Source organism: Schistocerca gregaria, chromosome 1 (assembly GCF_023897955.1).
Source record: "Schistocerca gregaria isolate iqSchGreg1 chromosome 1, iqSchGreg1.2, whole genome shotgun sequence".
Classification (NCBI taxonomy): domain Eukaryota; kingdom Metazoa; phylum Arthropoda; class Insecta; order Orthoptera; family Acrididae; genus Schistocerca; species Schistocerca gregaria.
Window position 1 is genome coordinate 789,902,374 of NC_064920.1, and position 15,093 is coordinate 789,917,466.

At 45.9% G+C, this 15,093-nt stretch overlaps 1 protein-coding gene across 1 annotated transcript in view; it reads left to right on the plus strand.

The window, feature by feature from the left end:
- LOC126269651 (synaptic vesicle glycoprotein 2A-like) overlaps positions 1 to 15,093 on the plus strand; it is a 159,362-nt gene that overhangs the window by 125,381 nt on the left and 18,888 nt on the right. Inside the window, exon 8 of the mRNA XM_049974008.1 lies at positions 3,290 to 3,495. Coding sequence (XP_049829965.1) covers positions 3,290 to 3,495 — 206 coding nt within the window. The remainder of the gene's footprint in view (positions 1 to 3,289; positions 3,496 to 15,093) is intronic.

Consider the following 15,093-nt stretch of genomic DNA (forward strand, 5'->3'; position numbering starts at 1 on the left):
CTTTCCAGGCCCCCATAGTTAATGTTTAATTGCGCAGCAGCTCATTAAGTCACACACGAGATAATAAGTTCAAAGTATGTTAATTCGTGCAACTCAATTACGTGCATAACAGTTCGGCTCTAACCACAATCACAGTCCATCCGCGTAAGCATTGTCACTGCTGCTTACAGTACTCACTGAAATTCACAGTATTCATAGAGAAACATTTTGTTTCGTAACATTCGCGTCAAAATTTAGTTATAACTTGACCGAACAATAAGAATGTGGTCATAGATATTAGTGTGCTCCTGTCCAGCACGAATACACAAACACATACGTGCAAGCCACGACGCTTCACACCCATTCAACATCTCTGATCGACTGCCAGCTATCGATGTAGCTCTCGCATCACAGTTCATTCAACAGTGCCACATGTTGCATGTTTTGTTTTCACACAGCGCATTTCACTAAAGCATTACAAAGATAATCAAACATACATTGATACCAAGAGGTTGAAAAAGTCAGCCAACCAGTTGCAAATGAAGGGGCTAAATAAGGGCTAAATAAACCTTGGGTTTGCAAATGGTTGGCTGAATTTTTTCATCCTCTTCAAATGTATACGGTTGCTGAATCTCAGCAGTAATTAAGATGTTGATACATTGATTCTTTTGCATACTCAGTTAAAAGAGCTTCATGCAGCAATATCAATAAAGCAAAAAAGTTATTTTTATGCTATAGAACAAAATGATGAATATTATCTACCATCAAAGATATATGTACACAGTAAATGAAACAAACAAAAAGACAGTACAGTCAATCCCGCGAAATCGTCCAGGGCGAAATCTGGTGTGAATTGGTAAGGTGGCATAATTACACTCCTGGAAATGGAAAAAAGAACACATTGACACCGGTGTGTCAGACCCACCATACTTGCTCCGGACACTGCGAGATGGCTGTACAAGCAATGATCACACGCACGGCACAGCGGACACACCAGGAACCGCGGTTTTGGCCGTCGAATGGCGCTAGCTGCGCAGCATTTGTGCACCGCCGCCGTCAGTGTCAGCCAGTTTGCCGTGGCATACGGAGCTCCATCGCAGTCTTTAACACTGGTAGCATGCCGTGACAGTGTGGACGTAAACCGTATGTGCAGTTGACGGACTTTGAGCGAGGGCGTATAGTGGGCATGCGGGAGACCGGGTGGACGTACCGCCGAATTGCTCAACACGTGGGGCGTGAGGTCTCCACAGTACATCGATGTTGTCGCCAGTGGTCGGCGGAAGGTGCACGTGCCCGTCGACCTGGGACCGGACGGCAGTGACGCACGGATGCACGCCAAGACCGTAGGATCCTACACAGTGCCGTAGGGGACCGCACCGCCACTTCCCAGCAAATTAGGGACACTGTTGATCCTGGGGTATCGGCGAGGACCATTCGCAACCGTCTCCATGAAGCTGGGCTACGGTCCCGCACACCGTTAGGCCGTCTTTCGCTCACGCCCCAACATCGTGCAGCCCGCCTCCAGAGGTGTCGCGACAGGCGTGAATGGAGGGACGAATGGAGACGTGTCGTCTTCAGTGATGAGAGTCGCTTCTGCCTTGGTACCAATGATGGTCGTATGCGTGTTTGGCGCCGTGCAGGTGAGCGCCACAATCAGGACTGCATACGACTGAGGCACACAGGCCCAACACCCGGCATCATGGTGTGGGGAGCGATCTCCTACACTGGCCGTACACCTCTGGTGATCGTCGAGAGGACACTGAATAGTGCACGGTACAGCCAAACCGTCATCGAACCCATCGTTCTACCATTCCTAGACCGGCAAGGGAACTTGCTGTTCCAACAGGACAATGCACGTCCGCATGTATCCCGTGCCACCCAACGTGCTCTAGAAGGTGTAAGTCAACTACCCTGGCAGCAAGATCTCTGGATCTGTCCCCCATTGAGCATGTTTGGGACTGGATGAAGCGTCGTCTCACGCGGTCTGCACGTCTAGCACGAACGCTGGTCCAACTGAGGCGCCAGGTGGAAATGGCATGGCAAGCCGTTCCACAGGACTACATCCACACTGTACTAGTGCCGACATTGTGCATGCTCTGTTGCCTGTGTCTATGTGCCTGTGGTTCTGTCAGTGTGATCATGTGATGTATCTGACCCCAAGAATGTGTCAATAAAGTTTCCCCTTCCTGGGACAATGAATTCACGGTGTTCTTATTTCAATTTCCAGGAGTGTAGAAATGTTTTCACACCCCTGAAAGACTGCACCATGACCATAACTACACTCACCTTGCAATCACACTCTCATCTCCAGAGTATCCCTCCCGCTCTCTTCCATCTTCCCATTCCAGTTCACTTCTTCACATCGCTGTGCGCTGTGCTCAAATCCCCTTGCTTTCTGTCAGAACAAGGTCACCAGTGTTACATTCCCCATGCTGCTTCTCCCTCCCAGTCATCGGTGACACATCGACACCATCTCTTACGATCCCTGTCTCCTTTTTTCCATCACCCATTCGGCCCAACACAGTCCCTCGCCCCAAGCGAGCTGTAATACCGGCGCAACGTAGTCCGACACGTCAAAGCAACTTTGCAGCTGTCTGTGTGTTGTGGCCGGCCATAGTGGCCGAGCGGTTCTAGACGCTACAGTCTGGAACCGCGCGACCGCTACGGTCGCAGGTTCGAATTCTGCCTCGGGCATGGATGTGTGTGATGTCCTTAGCTTAGTTAGGTTTGAGTAGTTCTAAGTTCTAGGGGACTGATGATCTCAGAAGTTGAGTCCCATAGTGCTCAGAGCCATTTGAACCATTTATGTGTATTGTGTAACTCCGATGAAAGTTGATTGTATTCTCAGCCTTTTTTCTGTCTTTTGACAACTCAACGTTCCAAATGTGCAGTAAGGTATTCCCTTCACTCATTCCATTATTTACATTCCATTATTTACATTCCACCAAGGAGCATCCAACACCAGACCCAGAATATGAGTTTCAAATGGTTCAAATGGCTCTGAGCACTATGGGACTCAACTTAGAACTACTTGAACCTAACTAACCTAAGGACGTCACACACATCCATACCCGAGGCAGGATTCGAACCTGCGACCGTAGCAGTCGCACGTTTCCAGACTGCGCGCCTAGAACCGCGAGACCTCCGCGGCCGGCCCCAGAATATGAAAATGACAGATAAAAACATTGACTTATTACGGATAGAAACAACATGAGTAGTGAAACTTATTAGGAAGTACACGGTTGTTGAACAATCTCGTGTAATATCGATACTCAGTAGATTTGCAGCAGTGGTGGTGCTCGGTGTGTAGGTGCGGTCGCTGCAGCTGGACAGCCCGCCGCGGCCCTCGGTGGCGTCGCTGGAGGCTGGCGGCCTGTCGACGTCCGCCAAGAGCACCGGCCGGATGGCCCTCGAGGTGGCGAAGAGCATGTGGCGGCAGACGGCGCCGCTCTTCTCCCGGCAGCACGCCTGCAACCTCGCCGCCGTCTGCGTCATCGACTTCGCCATCTTCGCATGGTACGTTGTACTGCCAGATACTGCTTGCAAAATTAATGAAAGTCAAAAGAAACTGCGTAAAGTACATGAAACTACCTGAAGGTATTTTGACCTTCAAATCGATCAGACGTGAACTATTGCGACACAGGCGGCAAGTAAACACAAAGCTCTGGGGGTTTTTAATAAAATGATTAATACTAGTCACTTCCTGTTCCAAGTGGTATTTACAACTACATACACTACTGGCCATTAAAACTGCCACACCACGAAGATGACGTCCTACAGACGCGATATTTAACCGACAGGTATAATATGCTGTGATATGCAAATGATTAGCTTTTCAGAGCTTTCACACAAGGTTGGTGCCGGTGGCGACACCTACAACGTGCTGACATGAGAAAGTTTCCAACCGATTTCTCATACACAAACAAACAGCAGTTGACCGGCGTTGACTGGTGAAACGTTGTTATGATGCCTCGTGTAAGGTGTAGCCTATCGCGATTGCGGTTTATCGTATCGCGACATTGTTGCTCGCTTTGGTCGAGGTCCAGTGACTGTTAGCAGAATATGGAATCGGTGGGTTCAGGAGGGTAATACGAAACGCCGTGCTGCATCTCAACGGACTCGTATCACTAGCACTCGAGATGACAGGCATCTTATCCGCATGGCTGTAACGGATTGTGCAGCCACGTCTCGATCCCTGAGTCAACAGATGGGGACGTTTGCAAGACAACAACCATCTGCATGAACAGTTCGACGACGTTTGCAGCAGCACGGACTATCAACTCGGAGGCCATGGCCGAGGCTAGCCTTGACGCTGTATCACAGACAGGAGCGCCTGCGATGGTGTGCTCAACTACGAACCTGGGTGCACGAATGGCAAAACGTTGTTTCTTCGGATGAATGTAGGTTCCGTTTACAGCTTCATGATGGTCGCATCCGTGTTTGGCGACAACGCGGTTAACACACATTGGCTTATCACACTGCGTGATGGTATGAGGTGGCACTGGTTACACGTCTCGGTCACCTCTTGTTCACATTGACAGCACTTTGAACAGTGGACGTTACATATCAGATGTGTTACGACCCGTGGATCTATCCTTCATTCGATCCCTGCGAAACCTTACATTTCAGCAGGATAATCCACGACTGCACGTTGCAGGTCCTGTACGGGCCTTTCTGGATACAGAAAATGCTCGACTGCTGCCCTGGCCAGCACATTCTCACCAATTGAAAACGTCTGGTCAGTGGTGGCCGAGCAATTTGCTCGTCACAATACGCCAGTCACTACTCTTGATGAACTGTGCTGCATCGGCAGGTTTACCTGTATACGCCATCCAAGCTCTGTTTGACTCAATGTCCAGGCGTATCAAGGCCGTTATTACGGCCAGAGGTGATTGTTCTGGGTACTGATTTCTCAGGATCTATGCACTCAAACTGCGTGAAAATGTAATCACATGTCAGTTCTAGTATAATACATTCCTGGAAATGGAAAAAAGAACACATTGACACCGGTGTGTCAGACCCACCATACTTGCTCCGGACACTGCGAGAGGGCTGTACAAGCAATGATCACACGCACGGCACAGCGGACACACCAGGAACCGCGGTGTTGGTCGTCGAATGGCGCTAGCTGCGCAGCATTTGTGCACCGCCGCCGTCAGTGTCAGCCGGTTTGCCGTGACATACGGAGCTCCATCGCAGTCTTTAACACTGGTAGCATGCCGCGACAGCGTGGACGTGAACCGTATGTGCAGTTGACGGACTTTGAGCGAGGGCGTATAGTGGGCATGCGGGAGGCCGGGTGGACGTACCGCCGAATTGCTCAACACGTGGGGCGTGAGGTCTCCACAGTACATCGATGTTGTCGCCAGTGGTCGGCGGAAGGTGCACGTGCCCGTCGACCTGGGACTGGACCGCAGCGACGCACGGATGCACGCCAAGACCATAGGATCCTACGCAGTGCCGTAGGGGACCGCACCGCCACTTCCCAGCAAATTAGGGACACTGTTGATCCTGGGGTGGACCATTCGCAACCGTTTCCATGAAGCTGGGCTACGGTCCCGCACACCGTTAGGCCGTCTTCCGCTGACGCCCCAACATCGTGCAGTCCGCCTCCAGTGGTATCGCGACAGGCGTGAATGGAGGGACGAATGGAGCGTGTCGTCTTCAGCGATGAGAGTCGCTTCTGCCTTGGTGCCAATGATGGTCGTATGCGTGTTTGGCGCCGTGCAGGTGAGCGCCACAATCAGGACTGCATACGACCGAGGCACACAGGGCCAACACCTCGGCATCATGGTGTGGGGAGTGATCTCCTGCACCTCTGGTGATCGTCGAGGGGACACTGAATAGTGCACGGTACATCCAAACCGTCATCGAACCCATCGTTCTACCATTCCTAGACCGGCAAGGGAACTTGCTGTTCCAACAGGACAATGCACGTCCGCATGTATCCCGTGCAACCCAACGTGCTCTAGAAGGTGTAAGTCAACTACCCTGGCCAGCAAGATTTCCGGATCTGTCCCCCATTGAGCATGTTTGGGACTGGATGAAGCGTCGTCTCACGCGGTCTGCACGTCCAGCACGAACGCTGATCCAACTGAGGCGCCAGGTGGAAATGACATGGCAAGCCGTTCCATAGGACTACATCCACCATCTCTACGATCGTCTCCATGGGAGAATAGCAGCCTGCATTGCTGCGAAAGGTGAATATACACTGTACTAGTGCCGACATTGTGCATGCTCTGTTGCCTGTGTCTATGTGCCTGTGGTTCTGTCAGTGTGATCATGTGATGTATCTGACCCCAGGAATGTGTCAATAAAGTTTCCCCTTCCTGGGACAATGAATTCACGGTGTTCTTATTTCAATTTCCAGGAGTGTATATTTGTCCAATGAATACCCGTTTATCATCTGCATTTCTTCTTGGTGTAGCAATTTTAATGGCCAGTAGTGTACTTACTCCACATGCCACGGTGCGTGACGGAGGGTACCCTGTACCACTAATAGTGCCGGCCGCGGTGGCCGAGCGGTGCTAGGCGCTTCAGTCTGGAACCGCTCAACTGCTACGGTCGCAGGTTCGAATCCTGCCTCGACTGTGGATGTGTCTGATGTCCTTAGGTTAGTTAGGTTTAAGTAGTTCTAAGTTCTAGGGGACTGATGACCTCAGATGTTAAGTCCCTTAGTGCTCAGAGCCATTTGAACCACTAATAGTCATTTTCTTTCCTGTTCCACGGGTACATCATGCCAGACTCAGGCATGTCCAGTTGGCCTTAGTCTCTGGCGTGATGTACTCCTAACTTGTGCAGATATTTTACCCTGTGATTCCTGTTACAATTTTATGCTGACAAGAGCCTCTGCCTGTGGATGTTTACTAGTGAGCGTTCATTCTAAAGTACGTTATATGTAATCTCGCTGCTAACTAAAGCCATAGTTTGGGATAATTTTCGATTTGTCAATTTTATATATGGGAAGAGCAGTTCGGCTTCATCTAATCCAATGTACCATCATGTGTTGTAACAAGGCCCACTCCTTCTGAAGAAGACATTTTTAGAAATATCGAAAACTACGTCAGGGACTTATAAACCTTTCTTTTGCAAATGGTTGGCTGATTTTTCAGCCTTTTCAGGTCTCCATTTATCTTTCTTTCTGAATGCCAGTGTCTCTACCATGGCTGAGAAGCTCAAAAATACTGGGGAGCTAACATATATTTCCTTCTATACCCATGTTTTCAAAATGTCGGGTTCAAATGCCCCCTCCCTTCACCTGTTGAAGTTCGCCGCTCTGGGAGGATCCAGACCTCCATAGTCTATGTGTGGTTTCCACTCTACTGTATTTTTCTTTTTCACTGTCTCCCTCTCCCTTTTACTCCTTCTGTTTCTATCTCCGTCCCTCTTTCTCTTTTGCTACCACTATCTCTCACTGACCATCAATATTTCCTGTCACTTTGGCTCTCGCTGCTACTGTCGTCATCCATCATTCTTTCTTTTACACTGACTCTCTCTCCCTCCTCCATCCTGTCTCCTCTCTCTTTCTCTCCCACTGGCACTGTCTTCTCTCTTCTCCACTGTCACTGTCTCTCTGATACTCTCTTACAGCACAAGAAAACCCGAAAAAGTTCGCATGCCAAAAGTTTTGGTGAGGAAGGCGCAATGAAGATTGAACCAGCTGGTTCCACACTTCCCTGTCATCGTCTTTTAAAGAGGAACATATTCGCCTCTTTTGTGCTCTGACAGGAGCATTTTTCAGCTCGTTTCCTTGTCTTCCCAGTTACAGCTGGATGTGCTGCTTATATAAAACGACTTCTGTAGCTCTGTAAAGTTTTGACAGTTTCTTTCAAAAAATGTTCAAATGTGAGTGAAATCTTATGGGGGCCCTAACTGCTAAGGTCATCAGTCCCTAAGCTTACACACTACTTAGCCTAAATTATCCTAAGGACAAACACACACACCCATGCCCGAGGGAGGACTGAAACTCCGATGGGACCAGCCGCACAGTCCATGACTGCAGCGCCAGAGCCGGTCTGGGTGGCCGAGCGGTTCTAGGAGCTACGGTCTGGAACCGCGCGACCGCTACAGTCACAGGCTCTAATCCTGCCTAGGGTATGGATTTTTTTGATGTCCTTAGGTTAAGTTAGGTTTAAGTAATTCTAAGTTCTAGGGGACTGATGAACTCAGAAGTTAAGTCCCATAGTGCTCAGAGCCATTTGAACATTTTTTTGCAGCGCCAGAGACCACTCGGCTAATCCCGCGCGGTTGACAGTTTCTTTATATACTTCGAAACGTTTACATCCCTGACATACATTCACAACAGTTGAGTACACATAATATAAGGTTAATACATCCAACGCAAGTTCACTGTGGACTACTTAACATAAACATGCACAAAATTTTTACGCTAGACCTACAGTACACGAAAAGATGCGCCATTTGATTTGCAAGTAAAAATAATTCATATGTCAAAACAATTTTTTGTAAGGCGCTTAAACTACCAGGTGCCATCTTCGAATAATTTCCAGATCAAGCCAGCTCGTGTAAGCGTGAAGTGCCCGTTACCCACAGACCGCGCGTCATAAAATTTTATTGGTATAAAAATGCTGACAAAAAAAAAAACATAGTTCGGTGACCTCAGAACCCTTGAGATAACTCTAGAACCCTTTACAAGTGTTCACTACTTAAGTTAAAACTACATTTACGCCTCAGAGCGCCGGCCGGGGTGGCCGAGCGGTTCTAGGCGCTACAGTCTGGAACCGCATGACCGCTACGGTCACAGGTTTGAATCCTGCCTCGGGCATGGATGTGTGTGATGTCCTTAGGTTAGTTAGGTTTAAGTAGTTCTAAGTTATAGGCGACTGATGACCTCAGAAGTTAAGTTCCATAGTGCTCACAACCATTTGAACGATTTGAACGCCTCAGACCAGATACCACGCGCACATTTTACGTGCGTAAGTACGACAACTTTGAACCTCTTACCGAAATCCAGAGGTTCATAGTTGCCGTACTTACGCACATAAAATGTGCGCGCAATCAAAAATAGTTTCGGAATTCCCCGAGAATATCATCTTAAGAATATAGGATTTAGTGTCCGACACCACAATTAGCACTTCTCGTACCCAAAAATCATGGCTTTTGTTTATTTCCAGGAACCGCCCATAAACAAATAGTTCTTTTATACACCGGCTCAGATCCACCCTAGACCACACCTAATACGAAAGAACCAACGGATTTACTCGATTTGCATGGGCCGGAGGAATTGTGTAATGTTTAAATGTTGACAATTTGCTGTAGGCGGTCCCGGAAAGTCACATGTGGCCGGGAGAGCAGTGTGCTGACCACATGGCCCTTCATTACGCCTACGAGCTGAGGATGACCATCGGCCAGACAGTACCGTTGGTCCTTCATGGCATGTCCGGGGGGAGATAATTTAGTTTTATTTTAGTATAGGATAGCTACAGTATACCCATCCTTCCGATACGAATACAAATCGCCACCATACAAGGGCTATCCAAAGTTCTTGACGCCTTATCTTTGTAATCAATAGAACCTGAAATATAACCCCCTCAAAAATCGCATTTTTGTGTGCGGGTTTTGGAACATATTAAACTTCTATTACAGGGCTGGCTACAGGCGACACTCTGAAAAGTGTGACAAAAGTACAGCACTACTATCCTCTATATCATTTATAAAAATTACATATTTAATGACAGTCGAATACACCTGTTGTTGTTGTTGTTGTTGTTGTTGTTGTTGTGGCCTTCAGTCCTGAGACTGGTTTGATGCAGCTCTCCATGCTACTGTATCGTCTGCAAGCTTCTTCATCTCCCAGTAGCTACTGCAACCTAAATCCTCCTGAATCCGCTTAGTGTATTCATCTCTTGGTCTTCCTCTACAATTTTTACCATTCCATGCTGCCCTCCAATGCTAAATTGGTGAGCCCTTGATGCCTCCTAACATGTCCTACACACCGATCCCTTCTTCTAGTTAAGTTGTGCCACAAACTACTCTCCAATCCTATTCAATACCACGTCATTAGTTACGTGATCTACCCATCTAATCTTCAGCATTCTTCTGTAGCACCACATTTCGAAAGCTTCAATTCTCTTCTTGTCCAAACTATTTATCGTTCATGTTTCGCTTCCATACGTGGCTACACTCTATACAAATACATTCAGCAACGACTTCCTGACACTTAAATCTATACTTGATGTTAACAAATTTATCTTCTTCACAAACGCTTTCCTGGCCGTTGATAGTCTACATTTTATATCCTCTCCACTTCGACAATCATCAGTTATTTTGCTCGCCAAATAGCAAAGCTCTGTTACTACTTTAAGTGTGTCATTTCCTAATCTAATTCCCTCAGCATCACCCGACTTAATTCGACTACATTCCATTCTCCTCGTTTTACTTTTGTTGTTGTTCATCTTATATCCTCTTTTCAAGACACAATCTATTCCGTTCAACTGCTCTTCCAAGTCCTTTGCTGTCTCTGATAGAATTACAATGTCATCGGCGAACCTCACAGTTTTTATTTCTTCTCCATGGATTTTGACACCTACTCCGAATTTTTCTTTTGTTTCCTTTACTGCTTGCTCAATATACAGATTGAATAACATCGGAGAGAGGCTACAAACCTGTCACACTCCCTTCCCTACCACTGCTTCCCTCTCATGTCCCTCGACTCTTATAACTGCCATCTGGTTTCTGTACAAATTGTAAACAGCCTTTCGCTCCCTGTATTTCACCCCTGCCACCTTCAGAATTTGAAAGAGAGTATTCCAGTCAGCATTGTCAAAAGCTTTCTCTAAGTCTACAAATGCTACAAACGTAGGTTTGCCTTTCCTTAATCTTTCTTCTAAGATAAGTCGTAAGGTCAGTATTGCCTCACGTGTTCCAATATTTCTACGCATTCCAAACTGATTTTCCCCGAGGTCAGCTTCTACTAGTTTCTCCATTCGTCTGTAAAGAATTCGCGTTAGTATTTTGCAGCTGTGACTTATTAAACTGATTGTTCGGTAATTTTCACATCTGTCAACACCTGCTTCCTTTGGGATTGGTATTATTATGTTCTTCTCGAAATCTGGGGTATTTCGCCTGTCTCATACATCTTGCTCACCAGATATTAGAGTTTTGTCAGGACTGGCTCTCCCAAGGCTGTCAGTAGTTGTAATGAAATGTTGTCTACTCCGGGGGCCTTGTTTAGACTCGGATCTTTCAGTGCTCTGTCAAACTCTTCATGCTGTATCGTATCTCCCATTTCATCTTCGTCTGCATCCTCTTCCATTTCCATAATATTGTCCTTAAGTACACCACCCTTGTATAGACCCTCTATATACTCCTTCCACCTTTCTGCTTTCCCTTCTTTGGTTAGAACTGGGTTTCGATCTGAGCTCTTAATATTCATGCAAGTGGTTCTCTTTTCTCCAAAGATCTCTTTAATTTTCCTGTATGAAGTATCTATCTTACCCCTTGTGAGATAAGCCTCTACATCCTTACGTTTGTCCTCTAGCCATCCCTGCTTAGCCATTTTGCACTTCCTGTCGATCTCACTTTTGAGACGTTTGTATTCATTTTTGCCTGCTTCATTTACTGCATTTTTATATTTTCTCCTTTCATCAATTAAATTCAGTATATCTTCCGTTACCCAAGGATTTCTACTAGCCCTCGTCTTTTTACCTACTTGATCCTCTGCTGTCTTCACTACTTCATCCCTCAAAGCTACCCATTCTTTTTCTACTGTATTTCTTTCCCCCATTCCTGTCAATTGTTCCCTTATGCTCTCCCTGAAACTCTGTACAACCTCTGGTTCTTTCAGTTTATCCAGGTTCCATCTCCTTAAATTCCCACCTTTTTTTCAGTTTCGTCAGTTTTAATCTTCAGTTCATAACCAAGAGATTGTGGTCAGAGTCCACATGTCCCCCTGGAAATTTCTTACAATTTAAAAACTTGTTCCTAAATCTCTGTCTTACCATTATGTAATCTATCTGAAAGCTGTCAGTATCTCCCGGCTTCTTTTATGATTCTTAAACCAAGTGTTAGGCAAAATACATCTATTAGGCAAATACAAAATAACAAAAGGAGGGTATCAAAGAAGCATATTTTACCGGTATCTAATTTAAATACAATGCTTTAGCAAATAACATAATCCTTCAAATGACAGTTTTAAATAATATTATTGGCTAATTGGTTTGCACCAAAACTTCACGTTAACGAAGTTGCTTATAATGTGTTTATATCTTACAAGGGGAGGCCACGAAGTTGGTATCACACAGTTATTTCAGACTTTGTACGCCTTTAGTAAGGCATTAAAACAGCATAATGTGCGAGTAGTAAGGTGCAGTACTCCGGCAATTCCAAGAAAATCGCAAGAGAAGTTTAACGCGTCTATTATGTAACTCAAGTATCTGCGCATAGACGCCGAACTGTAGAGTCCATGGTGGTCCAGTGGTTGCCGGCGCGGCAGGTCAGCGTGTTCGGTCAGAGGGTTGGTTGCCCTTTGTAATAAAAAAAAAAAAAACCCTGAGTGAATGGCTCAACGATGCACTTTGAACAAGCGTCGTGGGACGTCCGCCCCGGCTAAATGCAACGAAGAATAACGAACATAATGAGATTACAAAAAGAAAGAAAAGGGAGTAAGCGTCTGAGCCCCATAAGACGAACGGGTATGGCGTGACTGTTCGACTCCCGCTCAAACCTTCATTTGTGTAGTACAAATGTAAATTCTGCGATATTCAAAAATTTGCTCCTATGCTATTCGTTCTCGCTACATTAGATGTGTAAGGGATTTCGCAAATCACGACAGACGTACAATTTCAGGGAAACACATGCAATTCTTCATTTACTTATCGATAGTTATAAATATGTTTGTTCTAATAATTAAATTTGACTAAAAATATGAGTAATCAAATGACATGAAACTCACTAAAACTTCATACAAATACATGCGGTTTTTAATTATATTAGGTTTCAAATGTCATATAAACTAAATAACATGATGAGTGATGGAAACAGAATATACAGGGTGAGGCAGCTAAGTCATAACATCCCTTGTATCTCAAAGATGCCATTTGGACGGTGAACTGCAGGGACAGGGGCTACTTGAACACATCACAATGCATGTGTGTGCTATTTTTTTATTACAGAGATATGATGCCATCTTTGGTTTTTTTTAATGGATCCATATGTTAAATTTAACGTCGCGAGTCGTCCTTACACAAACACGCCCATTTACCCGACAATAGTAGCACATACTGCGATATTTTGCGCGAAAATTAACTGATGTCGCGCAAATATTATTCAGTTATTTGACAACTGTGATACCAAAATAGTATACAACATACAGTATTAAAATACTACAAGATGTTAATACATTTTAAGTAACAGAAATACAAATGTAAATGAGGAGGTCCTTATTGGTCACAATTATTTTGAACGTATTTGTTTTTTATATGAAAATATTTACTATTCATCACAACACTAAGCAAATACACACAAAGATGCAAAATACATACTGCACATGATACGAAACTTCACTGAAGCATGTGCTCAAAATGGCCGGCTGGGGTGGCCGAGCGGTTCTAGGCGCTACAGACTGGAACCGCGCGACCGCTACGATCGCAGGTTCGAATCCTGCCTCGGGCATGGATGTGTGTGATGTCCTTAGGTCAGTTAGGTTTAAGTAGTTCTAAGTTCTAGGGGACTGATAACCTCAGAAGTTAAGTCCTATAGTGCTCAGAGCCATTTGAACAATTTTTTTGCTCAAAATGCTTCCTCTCTGCCGCAATGCACATTTGCAGTCGCGGTTCGAATGATTTGTGAACTGCTGCGAGGGTGTCACGTGAGATATCAGTGTACGCATCGATGATACGTTGCTTCATATCGTCTGGCGTATTTCGTATTTGAGCACACACTTTATGTTTGATTGCTCCCCACAGAAGAAAATCAAGAGGTGACAAAGTAGGAAACCAGGCTGGCCACGTCAACACGTCGTCCTACCCAACATTCCGGGAACTTTTCATTTAACAGCTCTGCGGGCACACGGGGAGACTGAGCAGGACAGCCGTCATCTTGGAACCACATGCACTGTCGCGTACTTAGTGGTACCTTTTCCAGCAAAATGGGCAGAACTTTTCGCAGGAACTGTGCACAGTTATTGCCATTTAGTATACCCGGAATGACGTACAACCCCACAATGATACTTCCGACGACGCCGCACCACACGTTAACACTCCACTGTTACTGATGCTGTACCTGTCGAAGCCAGTGTGGGTTCTCTATTGATCAGTAATGCATATTATGCAAATTCGCATTACCGTGGTTGGTGAAAGTCGCTTCATCAGTGAAAAGCACCCGTTGAAAAAACGTTGGATCATCTTATAGGCGCTGCAGAGAAAATCGGCAAAATTCCTGGCGCCGTTCAAAGTCCACACCGGAGAGTGCTTGATGTAACGAGAGGTGAAACGGGTGAAATCTATGCCGGTGCAATATGCGTTGAACACTTCTCTGACTTATACCACATTCCGAGGCGATACGTCGCGACGAAACAGTAGGGTCGTTATGCGCCAATGCTAGAACGCCCTCTTCATGTACCTCGCCAGTTGCAGTTTTCTGCCTTGTCCACTGTATGGAGTTCCATGATCCCGATCAAGTAGTTTCTTGCAAATATGTGCAGGGAGCTGGCACGTAGGACGCTCGCGATCAGGATACAGCTCTCCATATCACTTTATTGCTCTAACAGCATTTCTTCTGCTTTCACCGTGCACTAGAAGCATATCTAACTTTTCTTCGTTGGTGTACATGTCTGCTCCAAGAAACTGTGACGGAAATGCGATGTCTCCTTACCCCAGCAGCAAGTTTATACCCTTCTCTCCAGTAGAGAGCCCATATCAAGGGAGAGAGTGGCCAATGGTGATAGTGTAGCTGATTGGCTGAGAGCCAAGGACGCAATGTTTTTACCAAACTGACGCTGACTTTGTACGAGTATAAATAGATAATTGTGTATGATTCTGTACTGCTGGTTCTTTTCAACGTTTCGAACGCCAATTCCATTGTGAAAACAACTTCCAGAGCTGAGACCTATAGTAAAACTGGTTATTTAATGAACTATTTACACTTATGCTTTTC